This window comes from Coffea eugenioides, chromosome 1, assembly GCF_003713205.1.
Source record: "Coffea eugenioides isolate CCC68of chromosome 1, Ceug_1.0, whole genome shotgun sequence".
Classification (NCBI taxonomy): Eukaryota; Viridiplantae; Streptophyta; class Magnoliopsida; order Gentianales; family Rubiaceae; genus Coffea; species Coffea eugenioides.
This window is the reverse complement of record NC_040035.1, coordinates 572,000-586,051: the sequence shown is the minus strand read 5'-3', so window position 1 is coordinate 586,051 and position 14,052 is coordinate 572,000. Positions and strand designations below refer to the sequence as shown.

Below are 14,052 nucleotides of genomic sequence, written 5' to 3'. Positions count from 1 at the left end.
AAAAGATAAAAACAGCCCAGAAGCATGATAGGAAAATGAAGAAACACTGAAAAACCACTGATTAATAGGCAACCACTGAGAAAGATAAATGGGAATAAAAAACCAGCAACCTAGCAAGGAGAAAAAAAGATTAATAGGCAACCACTGCCCTGAGATTAAAAAACCAGCAACCTATTAATCTTTGCATCTCCAAAGATTAATAGGCAACCACTGAGAAAGATAAATGGGAATAAAAAACCAGCAACCTAGCAAGGAGAAAAAAAGATAGGACTAGTTGATAAGGAAATGGAAGATGTTTTGACGGGTTACTTGGAGCATAAGAGAAATAAATTAGATGATGTTAGGGAAGATTGCAAAAGTGATGAAAAGTGGGTAGGCCAGCCTTAACTGGTCCCTCTATAAAAAAAATGTGGTTACTGGTGTGGAACTGTCAAGAAACAGGGAGCCCTTTGATATTTTCCTAGTTGAGAGAAGCTAATAACCTCCTCTCCCCAAATGTGATATTCTTAATTGAAACTAAAAAACAAACTCAAGTATATAGAAAATGTTTTTTTTAAAAATTATCAAATTCAAGAAGAGCATGATGGTGAAGGCCATGAATAGAGTTGGAGGGATGACCATAATTTGGAACAAGGATATAGAGGTGACAAAAGTGGTCACTAGAGCATTTACTATTAAAGCTCAAGTGAAGGAGCTGAACAATCACCTAGACTAGCAGTTTATAGGAATGTACGTTAACTATGATACTCAGGTTAGAAAGGAAACAATGGAAGGTTTTGTCAGAGAGAAAAAAGTTGTGGGGAGAAAGATGGCTCTTAGCAGGGGACGTTAACGATATAATATCTAATGAGAAAAAGTGGAGTGGCAGAGTGAGGGAGGAATGGAGTTTCAGGGATTTTAGAAACTTTATTGATGATAATAGTTTGGTAGATATAAGGTTTAGTGGCAATCCCTGGACTTGGAGTAATAACTAGGAAGAAAATGAAGAGATAAGGCAGAGATTAGATAGAGGTTAAGCAACTTAGTATGGATTCAAAGCTTTGACAAGGCTACATGTGAACATGTAGAAACTTGTGGGACATGATCACAGTATGTTACTCATAGACACTTGTCCCTAAAAGGAGAAGGTAAACATTCTTTTTTGATAAAATGTGGCTTCAAAGGGAGGAAAGCTCTCAGATTATTAAGAAATCAAGGAAAGAAGAAGGAAGAACAAAATGCTTAATGTTCAAAGAACTAATGGAACATGGATAGCAAGTGAAAAAGAATTGGGTGAGAAAATGGCTGATTATTATATGCACCATTTTTCTAGATCAGGTCATAATGGTCTAGAAGAGATACTGGATGGCATACCTCTTACAATCATTGCTAAGATGACTGAAAATTTAATTGAAGCGGTAAGGGAAGATGAGATTAAATCAGCCTTATTCTTAATAAACCCCAGTAAATTCCCAAGTAATAATGGCATAGCTTAGCAAAGAAGGGTCAGCAGTCACTCACCTATTCTTTGCTGATGATACACTCATCTCTTACAAAGCCAGTAGGGAAGAGGTAAACAACTTAAAGGAAATTTGAACCAGTATGAAAAAGGGTCTGACCAAATGATTAACTTGAAGAAATCATCAATCTTCTTCAGCAAGAATACCAAGGAAAGTTCAAAGGAGGAAACCCGTGCATCATTGGTTGGAGTGCATGCAGTAAGCCAGGGTAAGTACTTGGGCCTTCTTATGGTGATCACTAAAACAAAAGGGTACGTTTTTTAGTTCATAAAAGACAATATCAGTAACAGGTTAAATAGCTAGAAGAACAAATTTCTAAGTGCTGCAGACAAGAAAGCGATGTTAAAAGCAGGCAGTTACCATGGCCATGCCAATCTTTGCTATGCCATGTTTCAAGTTACCATCTAAGCTGTGCAAAGAAATAGTAGGAATGATGGCCAGATACTAATGGGGAGAAACAGATGGGGGAAATAAGATACACTGGTGTTCTTGGGCAAAAATGTCTAAGGAAAGAAAAATGGAGGATTGGGGTTTAGGGACCTTCAATGCTTTAATACAGCCTTGCTGGGGAAACAAGTTTGGAGGATGATAAGGTTTCCTAATCAGTTGGTAAGCAAAATCCTAAAGGCTAAATATTATTCCGAGGACTCCTTGCTGAGTTGTGAAGTTCCTAAAAACTCATCTTGGTTTTGGCAAAGTATTATGGCTACGAGGGATGTAGTTAGGGGCGGAATACCGAAGATAGTAGGTACAAGGAAGAGCATCAACATCTAGAAGGATAACTGAATTCCAGACAACCCAAATGGGAGACCAACAACCATGAGACCAGAGAATTGGGAGGAGCAAAAAGTGGAAGAACTGATAACTAATTTCAGATGGAATAGGAATGCTATATTCAAGAAATTCAACAAGGCTGATGCTGAGAATATACTAAAAATTTCAATTAGCATTTCAAGAAGGGCTGACAAACACTTCTAGATTCACAGCAGGCAAGGGAAGTATACTGTGAAGTCATGTTACAAAGTACTAATAAAGGAGGAGAGGAGAAGGGAAATAGAAGGAAAAGGAGAGGCTGGATCAAGCTATGATGACTCAAATACACAAATCTGGAAGACTCTATGGGGACTAAACATTAAACACAAAATTAAGCTTTTTATATGGAAGTGCATTACCAACACACTGACAGCCAGAGAAGCAATATTCAGAAGGACCAAGCAAGGCTCTTCAATATGCTCAAGGTGTGGTGATCAAATGGAAACAATAGAACACATATTATTTCACTGTCAGCAGGCAAAACAGTTTTGGCAGCTAGCACCTGTTCAGTGGGATGAAATCCAGAACCAAACAAGGTGTTTCAAAAAGTGGTGGGTAGCATTAGTTCAAGCTAGAAACATGAAGGCAAGCAACATATAGCCTTGACTGCTAATATCCTTTGGCAATGACGGAAAGACAGGAATGAAATGGAGTTTGAGGGAAGGGATAAGAATAGTTCAGAAAGCTAGCATAGAATGGATGGAGTATGAGGACTCTGGTAAAGGAGAGGGAACTAGAAGTATATCAAAAACAAGTGAAGCAGATGCAAGGGTGAGAGAGGAAGGAAATGGGGAAGGGGAATATGTGGAATTCCAGATAACTACAAAAAGCTCTAAAAAAGATCATAAGCTAGGAATTGGTATTATAGCCAAGCTAAATGAAGCTCTACCCAGAGCTGAATGAGCTCTAGTGAAGAGAAGCTCACAACAAGAGACTTAACATAACGGTGAAGCTGTGAGACTGGCCCTGATGAAAGCAAGAGAGATGAGATGGTTACAAATCAAAATTTCAAGTGTGAACAAACATCCCATTGCTTTGATAAAGTCGGGCATAGGAGATGATACCTATATGGTCACACTGGTAGAAGACATTATTGCACTAGCTAACTTGTTTCAATTGTGCTCTTTTTGTGTAGGAAATTCCAATAGTATGGATCATTGTAATAGGCTTAACCTTTATGCATTAAGCATACTCAGAGATGAGGAGAGAACTTTTGCTACTCCTTGAGTGTCATGGTACACTTTGTATAGTTGATTGAGCTATTGCTCAAAAATTGTAAAGCCTAGTTTATCAATAAAATTAGGGTTAAATACAAAAAAATTCCCTGTGGTATATCAACTACATAAAAAAGCTCATCGTAGTTTCAAAATATACAAAACGACACCTCATATTTTGAACTAAATTGTAAACTGACAGAATTCGTTAAAGTTAACGAAAATGATGGTTTTGGCTGTTAAACTTACCGAATTCCGTTAAATTTACCGGATTCTGTTAAATTTTTTATTAAGTTTACTGGATTCCATTAAATTTAACAAATTTTATTAGTTTACAATTTAATTTAAAACACGAGATGTCGTTTTGTATGTTTTGAAACCATGGGAAATTTTTCTGTGTATTAGGTATACCACAGGGGGTTTTTTGTTTTTAACCTATAAAATTATCTACCGTTTCTAAAAAAAGGAACAACAATTGAATGAAGTGCATCTGATAATCGGGGAGCCAATTCAGCAATCGACCTTTGATTAGGACAGCTTTGATGAATATTTTATGAAAATGAAGATTTTGGAACCCCATAAATATGAATTATTAGATTATCTTGATAAGCTTACTAACCAATTAGGCCTAGTTCAAAATCATTTAACTTTTTAGAAGGGTGAAAAGTCAACAGCATCTCATGCCTAATGCTTTCTCTGATGAACCGTTATATCTTGGCTATTTCTATTATTACAATAGCATCTAAGGCCACCCTCAATGTTGGGAATAGAATTATTAATCCCTATCGAGCTTCAGTGGCTCCAGAAACAGTTCAAGACTTGATGTGCATAGGAGATTAGTGTAGAAATCTTTATGGCATCAAGGAGAAAATAAAAGTGAGTTTTACATGGCTAAATTTCACTATTTATTAATAAGTTTTTGACTTTCTAATTTTCTAAATTTTTAAATTATGTATATCTTATTCTGGTATATGCATTGAACAATGAAAGAAATTAAGCTTCCAAAAGTTTGATATCCTACATCAAATGTGATTAGATCTACCAAATTTGAAATTTTGAGTTGCTTAATGATCTAATTTTGTCTTAATATGTGCTTTGAATTGATACAGATTTGTCATTTTTAGTGATCGAACTTGCTCATGGTTGAATTGGATGGATGTTGGTTTCTATCTTATTGGCATTTTTAGAGCAACTTCTCTTGTTGCTTCTTATATTCTTGCATCTTCATCCACGGTTGCATTGGTGATGTTGGAGTACTAAGTAATATTGCCATTGTCAAGTTTTGTCTGTCAATTAATAACTGATAAAACTCTCTAAGTAATATTAGAAATTAACTACTATTTAAATTCTTCAATAAGGGCCCATTTACGATTGTGGTAACTTATTGAAAGTACTTCTTCAATAGAATTTTTAGTAGATGTACTTATTAAGTGCTTAATTGCTTTTAAGTATACTGTTTGAAAACATAGTTCAATAAGTACTTATTGTATTGGATAACATGTGATTTGAAAAATTTTTAATATATATCTCTTTATTTAGTTTATAACATGTGATAAAATGATAAAATTTAATATTTTATTTTTTAAATCACAAAAACTATTCTAAAGATCCGTTTGAAGTTGTGATAGTTTATTGAAAAGTATTTCCTCAATAGAGTTTTTAATAAAAGTACTTCTTAAGTGTTTAAATGCTTATACTATTTGAAGACATAGTTTAGTAAGTAATTATTATATTGGATAATGTGTGATTTAAAAACATTTAAATGTATTTACCTCTTTATTTAGTTTATAATATAGAATTACATTATTAAATTTAATATTTTATTTTTTTGAATCACAAAAGTTACTCTAAAGTACCAAATTTGAACTTTTGCTAAAAGTGTTTTTAATATCAAAAACTTCTTTTTTAATTTTATGAAATGATGTTCATCAAAAACCTTAAATGTACTTTTAAATCCAAAAGTGCTTTTTTACCAAAAACATCACAACCTTTTTGCTTCCATCAACATTTAAGCTTAATGGCTAACATTGATCAAAAGGCTACAAGCATACACTTTTAAAGTTTAAGGGGCAACATGATGCACTTAACACTTGGATGGTCAAAACTTATAGATTTAGATGTTCAAGGACCATTTAGGTAATTTGCATTTAAGAATCTAACAGAATTTTTAGCGCCCAACAACCCCCCCCCCCCCCGCCCCCACCAAAAAAAAAAAAAAAAAAAGAAGTATTGATCATTTGTCCAGAAAACTACACAAAAGTTTTCACGCTTAGTGTTCACAACATCAAATGAGTCTCAAGATAAGATCAGAGGTCAGGTCAACTCGAATTCCAACCCATGCTACAAAAATCTAATCAAGCCTGACTGTATTCAATTTGACTTGATCCAACTCATTTAAAGCCCTACTTACATTCTTCATATAATGAAAAATAAACTTCCACACACCATAAGGAAATTAGAAGAATATTTCTAAGCTTCTAATTTTTTTTTCCTTTTTTGGTTTTCTGGGAAGAGGGAGGTGGGGATTGTTGGATTAGGATGCAACCTCAGACAGGAAGCCCTAAATCAGAAATTTTCATTGTCTTCTTTTCCATGGCGATCCTTTGTTCTCGGAGATGCGATGCCACTGAAGCAACCTAATCCAGGAACAAAAATGAAGAAATATTCACCCCAATCAACTTAGGGATCAGCATCCAATAGGTATACCAATCAGAATAAGGTTGAAAATGCAGTGCAACATGACTTACTTCTGCTCGAAGTTTCAGAGCCTCCCTTCCAGGAAGTTCCCGCAGTAGATCCATCAAATCTATCAGTCGCGTGTAGAAATTGGATAAGCAATCACATAAAACACATAGCAGAGATCATGCATTTTAAAGGATAAATTATCAATCCATTCACAGCCATAAGGTCCAAGACCATGCCGCGTACTATAAAGGAAGAGGAGAGCGAGGAGATAAAGAAATATGAATCTAATCAGCAGTTTGGTACACATCGAGAACAATAATGCTAATGACTATTAAAGTTCCCCTTAATGACAATGGGTTTACCAACATTCTTGAAATCTTACGTTTGGCATTTGTAGTGTACTGGGAATCAACTTTTTTTCTTAATTATTACTTTTCCTCCTTTTACTTTTTGTCCTTTTCTTTCTCTTTTCTCTTACCTTCCATTTCATCGCTCTTGCTTCCTTCCTCACCCATTTCTCTCAGCACTGCTACCCCCACTGCCACCTCTTGCAGATTACCACCCCTGAACCCCATACTCCAATAAAGGAAAAGCAGAATACCAAATGCATTTCTTGAAACTACAAAACAAATCTCTCATAACAAATAATTACACAATAAACAAAGGTTCAAACTCAACATAATAGATCCATCAATCTTAATTCAAACTACAACCACCAGTATACCCCAAATTCTGTAAACCAAAATACTATTTAAAAATGGGGGTCGCAAATCTTCTTTAACCTTGGTTTAAGTCGAGCAATATATGGACAACCACCATCTGAGATTAAGGGCTAAGGCCTAGTTTGTGAGTTTAGAAAAGCCAAAAAAACATAATAATAATAATAAAGGAAGGATAACTTCAATGAGGGGAGACAGGAAGAGAAGGGAAGAGAAGTAAGAGGAGAGTTTCTCTCTAAGCTATTTGGCAGTTTTGGAGGGAAATGTCGTTGATATTGAACTACTTCCAACCTGCCATTGTTGTTACCTTTATGCATCATGTTGATGTTTTCCTTCCATTGCATCCCACTTTTGAAAGGGACAAAAAAGTGGGATTTTATGGGGTTTAAAATCCTTCGATTCCCTTCCCTTCTCTTCCCAAACAGGTGATATATAAATTCTTTCTTGTCCTCCCTTTCCCTTCAATCCAAAAGCACCCTGGGGAGTAAATGGGGTAGGCAGCCTGGGGAGGGGGTGCAGGTGGAGTGATGGCTCTCATGTCTTTCTGCAATACCCTTTTTTTTCTTTTAAGTAAACATGAAAAATGTAATCAAGCTAAACATATCCACTTCAGGTTGAAAAACTCATTCCTTAGTCCCATAAGCCCCACAATTTGTTGCAGGGCTTGTATACCCAACATACTTTTGCCGCTTCATAGCCCTAGTGTCGGAGTTGCAGCTACAAATGGGGAATCAAGTTATATGCACACACACACACACATGTACATATATGTATATAAATATATACACTTAAGAGCTTTTTTTCTTTTAAAGAGTAAGGAAACTCTTGGCCTTTGCATTTTGACTTCATAAAATTCAGGGTGTAGGCCTAGGGCTTATTCCAATCTGAAGATAGTCATAAATCATAAAAGCGAGCAGAATAAATGAATATACTGTGAGAAATAAATAACCAAAGCAAAGATATACAAAGATTAATATTAGAAATCAGAGACCCCAGAACAAGAAGAAAACAATTCAATGGGACGTACCAGTAGCTTTAGTTTCTGCCTTGTGAACAGATCTTGCAAGAGTTTGAATCTGACCTCCAGCATTCCTAACATAATTTTCAATAATCAATGCAGGAAAGAGACTAATCATAGGTATGGACATCTAAACAATCATAACAACTTCTACATGAGGTCAATTTGGCCATGTTTCATTTCCTTTTCAGCAAGAGCTGCCCTTTCAAGTAGCTTTCCACTCTCCTTCTTCATCAAGTCAACAGAAAGGTTCAACTCCTTAACATTCTTTTCAGCTCTAATGAACTGCGCCTACAGAAGAACAGAAACCTAATTAGCCAGTCAAATCTCACTCTGAAGGACTTCAAATAAACTTTCATATGAAGAAAGCAGTTATCCTTGTGCCAATTCAGTTTAAAACTAACAAAAAATGTAAACACTCATTAATTCATTCTAACAGTTTAAAAATATATATCTATTTAAGATTGTCCAGAAAAGATAAATACCTCCTCACTTTGAAATCGGCCCAGTGTATGACGGAAAAGAAACCTTCTCGGTCCTGCAGATAAGAACTATTAGATTTCAAGAACTAAGAATTGTGTAGAAATTTACAGGTAGCATCATACACTTCACTAACTAGTTAAACTTTATTCTTTTTCCTGCTTGCAGTGAATACTTGACAGGAATGATAATACAGGGTACAGTGATATGATTGTTCAACCAGAGAGTTGACATCTATAAAGAAATATCGAGAAGTGACTCCTAGGGCTCCCCCGTATGCTTGACTCAGGACAGCAAGGATGTGAGCACTTAATGCTAAAATGCCTGTCCGGAGGAGGTTTTCATGCACTACAGTGGCAATACCTTCCTAAAGTAACTAAGACATTAAACTGCTACAGTGACTCATGAATCTTACCTGTCAAGAGTGATTCTTTTTCTCTGTTCATTTTCTCAGATCACTAGCTGTAGAGGAAATCACTAGTTATTCTCCTCCTAAATGTTTCTATTAACCAACTTACCATGACCTAAACCCCTTTTGTGTTAGGCCAACTGGAAAACCCAACTAAACCAATAAGCTCCCAGTACAAAAGTTGGTAATGTGACCACAATATGTGGCTTATCAAATGAAACCTGGTTGGCACAACAGGCTTTATATTTCGAAAGCCACGTTAAACAAAAAAAGGAACTTATCTACAAGAAACATTTGATACACTGAAATTGCAGAAAAATAAATAGGGCTGCAAAAAATCAAGCTACTTATGAGTAGCTTGATCAGAAGATGACTTGAGCTCAGTCAGTATTGAGCTCAAACAGTTTGTTAAGCTTGACGAGCCAATCTTAGGCATTCTTGTATTCTGCTAGGGAGCTTGTCAAGCTTTTCAAGCATGCATATGTATACATAGTTTATTTTTAATATACAAGTAAAATTTCCTAAAAGACCCGCCTTCCTTGGATAAATTACTTCTTTGACCTCTCTAGCCTTATATGGCAGGTGGGTAATTTTCTCTAATTAAGTAATTATATTAATGCAAAAAAGATTCAGTCTAAAAATTGACAAATTATCACATCGCACATTCCATCACTTCGTTGACCAGAATATCAGGCTCCATATTTCAAATTTCAACCAGAGAAACCCATCTCCCCAGATTCCACAGCACCTGGAACCCACTGGAGAACCCTCCCTCTCCACCTCTCACCACTTCTGCTTGAAAAATCCTTGCTTGCCCCTCGCCTGTTTCTTACTCAACCTCATATGACCAGATCTAAGTTGGCCAACAAAAGATCTGAATGGCGCGGCAACTACTAGCACCTCTGCTACCACCAAACATTGATCAAACATCCTACTTCCTGATCTAGCAGAGAACGCAATATGAGACGCTCTTTCACTCTCTCGTGCTCAAAAAGAAATTCTATGCTGGCACAGTGAAGTTTAAAATCTGCAATGGCTTTCAATGAGGATCCAGAAAGAACAAAAAGAATTGCAAAGGGCCCTCCTATAAACCAAAGAGAACACAATGCACAACTCTACTGTTATTCACTTTTATTGTATTCTCATTGTTGTGTTAAATCTTTGGTGTTTTTGGAAAGTATGTAAGCTGCATTTGTTGAGAAATCAGAGATGGGGTCAAAATTTCTTCATGTACAGCTTGTGTTTGATGAAATTCCTTAATCGGTTGTTTGCAATCTTTTCTTTAGTCGACTTTACATTACTGAGTTTGAACTCTCTAAAGATTCAAAACATCAAGCACAAGTTCGAGCAGTTTCGTTTTCTGACGAGCTCAAGCTTCTGACTGCTAACCAATAACAAAAGCCAGAAAAACAAAACAAACAACACATGCATAAATACATGTCAAATCCAAATTTTTACCTCTGAATAATAGGAGACCAACAGCAACAGCAATTCCACCAGTCACAGCTGGATTTTCTCTAACTTTAGTCAATTCATCTAATTTACAATAAGAGAAAAAATAAGTTGTCACGAAAAAGGAGAACACACTAACAGAAAATATCTTTTGGTTTAGAAAACCGGCTGAATACCCAGAACCCAATAACTGGCCTTGAGTGATGAAATGAGCCTTGACAGGGCATCTATCCAATTCCAGAACCAATTAATGGACATTAGCTAGCCTTCTACATAGCTGGGAATAGTACAAAGGTAGAATTATGGGCATATTGGCATAGAGTGAGACTGAGAGAGCTTGTGCCCCAGCTCAATAAGTAAGTGTAAAGGAATCTTCAATTTTACATGGGGAAAATCATGTGTATAAAGGACGGTCATTCCTCAATAAAGCATTAAACTAATCACCATGAAGTACCATACACTTATCTGGATAACATTTATGATAAAACTGTAATGACCCTTTTAGAGTATTAAGTTATAAAATAAAATTCCAAAGTATATATAGAAATTATATTTAGTTAATCAAATTCACCTTTAATTTTCAGGAAGAATGCATCTTCATAGGTTCTATACTGGCTTCCCAGTTGTGGCATGAAATCCTGCAGAATCAAAGTTTTAAGAACATTAATTAAAGAACTAAAATAAATAAATAAGGAAATGCAATAATAAGAAGATGGCAGAAAACAACACCTTAGACAAACAAAGATGGAATTCATATCCAAGTATATGTACATCAAAGCCAAAAAAGCACTGACTAAAAATTCACCATCCAATCAGAACATCAATGGTGGTACTTGAAGCAATAGAAGTTGGCAAGAGGACCAAATTAATTGGAGCAAAAATAATAAGACAAAAATCACAAAGACCGATCAAGGTCTTACTCAACAAGAATGGAATTAATTTGTTTTTTTTTTTCCAACAAATGATGAAATCCATTAGAATCAATTGAAGACCACAGCTTAGTTCCTCCAGCAACCTTTGCAAGGTTTGTCACAATAGAGGCCAACTGTGGTGCAATTGTCACTAACCAGAAATGATACCCAACATACACCTCCAGAAAGGAATATGTACACTAAAAGTAGAATATAGACTCGGAATTAATCAATATCGGGCTAGTTGCATCAGTTTCGGCCAACGGAATTCCTAGACTTCGTTGTCGAATTGTCGAATTTTGACATTGCTAAAATTTAAATCTATGTCAATCCTCACTTCCAATGAAGGTTATGAAAGCCGTGAATCTTGGAATCCTAAAGAGAAACAAGAAACAGGGATGCTAATATCCAGAGCGTTGGGCAGAGTCACGAACAAACAGAGGAGAAAAAAGAAAATCCTATACCCGAAGAGTACGGAAATGGGTAGAAGAGGAGTGGTGGAAGGAACGGGCGGAGCGGAGGGCGGAGTCTGTAGACTGCTGGACTGTACGAGGAAGATCCTCTGAAATGTACGAGTGCCATGTCTTGTCTGCCTTGTCCGACTTGTCCTTGGACGGTGACGCTGAGGTAATTGATGACTCCGGTACTTGTCCCGTCTTCGTCGTCTGTGGCGTCAACGTCTTCTCGTCCTCTGACATCCCTTGAATCCTAATGTCGTCCTTCCCAACCTACCACTGGCTCAGAATCTCCGAACAAAATTGTGCCAGAAGACTGTCTTTGCCACCGTCGGGAAATGGGGGAATTTTGCGACAAATGCCTGCCAGTTACTACTCAAGTAAGAACAACAAAGTAGAAGCGTAGGGAGGAGGGGAGGACTAGGCCAAAAAATTGCAAATGCTGAGATCCTACTTAAAAAAAAAAAGGAAAAATCGATAAAAACATCTCTCACATTTTATAAAATGATTTTTTTCGTCCCTTACTTTTAAAATTATATTTTTACATGTCTTACAAATTCACATTAGTTAAATTTGATCCCTACCTACTAGGTAGTACCTAGGTTTTGGACTAGTTTTTTGCTGAAATTCATCACGTGTCTTGCATATGATCATTTTTTAGTGGCAAAATTATCAAATTAAAATTTACATAATTCCATATATAGTTCCTTACATTTCACAAAATAAATTGTTTTATCCCTCATATTTTATAAAATAAATTTTTTAATCTCTCACATTTTACAAAATAAAATTTTTCATCCTTTATTGACCATGTGTATGAATAGGTTTTTTTTTTAAATTCATGTATATATCTATTTGATTTCACCTGAACAGTACGAATAGTATGTAACATATCTCTATTTAATTTTATCTAAACAAACTAATTGTAATTGTATACATGCTATTCAACAGATATATACATAGGTTTTATTCTAACAATTTTGTTATAAACCTATATATATATGTATATATTTAATTTTACCATATAAATCTATTCAATATTAACCTTTCTCATTTGGTAATAACTCACTTATTGAGTTGTGTAATAAGGCCATCTAATTAATCGGTCTTAATTCGAATTCTATAATCATGCTCACAAATTGCAGTTTAAACCTAAAATTTTCACTCGTCACCTTTAAGACCAATAGTTGAATTTTTTGCCTTGTGATTATTTTAAAATTTGAAAGTGTCAATTACTTATTTCTTTTTGTCATATTTTCCTTTGTTTATTTTTCTGTCCAATTTTAATTTGACAGAAAAATATATTTGATTTTACCATGTGAATCTATTCAATATTAACCTTTCTCATTTGGTAATAATTCACTTATTGAGTTGTGTAATAAGGCCATCTAATTAATCTGTCTTAATTCGAATTCTATAATCATGCTAACAAATTGCAGTTTAAATCTAAAATTTTCACTCGCCACCTTTAAGGCCAATAGTTGAATTTTTTGTCTTGTGATTGTTTTAAAATTTGAAAATGTTAATTACTTATTTCTTTTTGTCATATTTTCCTTTGTTTATTTTCTGTCCAAATTTAATTTGATATAAACACTTGATAATGTTTAAAATTAAGTTTCTTCTTTATTTTCAATTTTCAAGTAAAAGGAAATGAACATGAATGAAAAACTAATAATTGTTTTGAACCCCTGTATATGTCTATTTAATTTCATCTGAACAATACGTTCAAACGAAATCAAATAAAGATACATTGCATGCTATTCGTATTATTCAGATAAAATCAAATAAATATATACATAAGTTTAAAAAAAAAATTATTCGTACACATGATCAATGAGGGATGAAAAAATTTATTTTGTAAAACATGAAGAATGAAAAAATTCATTTTGTGTAATGTGAGGGACGAAACAATTCATTTTATGAAATGTGAGGGACAATAAAATTCATTTTGTGAAATATGAGGGACTATGGATCGGATTATGTAAATTTTAATTTGACAATTTTGCCCATAAAAAATGATCACGTGCAATGGCACATGGTAGATTCCCACAAAAAATTAGTCAGAAACCTAAATAAGGACTAAAATTGACCGATATGAATTTATAAGGGATGTAAAAGTACACTTTTAAAAGTGAATGACGAAAAAAGTCATTTGCAAAATATGAGGGACGTTTTGAACGATTTTTTTTTAAAAAAGTAAACAACAAATAAACAAGTAAACATTTTCCTTGCGTATTCAAAGTAAACAAATAAATGTAGCAAATAAAAAATAAATGTAGCAAATGCAATCCTAACCAACCCAAAAAAAAAGAGTGAAGTTCTGCAATTAAAATCTATATTTTTCAATATTATATGCTGATGGATAAAAGTTTATGTCAAGGAGTTATTTTATTTTTT

The 14,052-nt window shown here is 34.7% G+C and overlaps 1 protein-coding gene across 2 annotated transcripts; it reads right to left on the bottom strand.

Annotated features, from left to right (window-relative positions):
• Positions 1–5,801: 5,801 nt before the first annotated feature.
• LOC113775884 (RGS1-HXK1-interacting protein 1) lies at positions 5,802–12,068 on the bottom strand. Of its 2 annotated transcripts, none has more exons than XM_027320930.1 (8): positions 11,665–12,068; positions 10,861–10,927; positions 10,296–10,373; positions 8,434–8,486; positions 8,103–8,239; positions 7,958–8,022; positions 6,274–6,332; positions 5,802–6,162 (listed from the first exon to the last, which is right to left on the bottom strand). In XM_027320930.1, the coding sequence occupies exons 1-8, from the start codon at positions 11,896–11,898 to the stop codon at positions 6,073–6,075; spliced, it is 783 nt and encodes a 260-aa protein (XP_027176731.1). In that variant the 5' UTR covers positions 11,899–12,068; the 3' UTR covers positions 5,802–6,072. The 2 variants fall into 2 exon arrangements, with proteins under 2 accessions (XP_027176731.1, XP_027176738.1); XM_027320937.1 differs by having other exon boundaries at positions 8,103–8,233.
• Positions 12,069–14,052: the final 1,984 nt, after the last annotated feature.

Excerpts from the sequence above, each read along its gene's own strand:
- LOC113775884 (XM_027320930.1), bottom strand. The coding sequence starts at position 11,898 with ATGTCAGAGGACGAGAAGACGTTGACGCCACAGACGACGAAGACGGGA. Across the intron at positions 8,487-10,295 it reads TGGTCTCCTATTATTCAGAG|GACCGAGAAGGTTTCTTTTC; the intron begins GTAAAAATTTGG and ends TCTTATCTGCAG. Across the intron at positions 6,333-7,957 it reads GGCAGAAACTAAAGCTACTG|ATTTGATGGATCTACTGCGG; the intron begins GTACGTCCCATT and ends CGCGACTGATAG.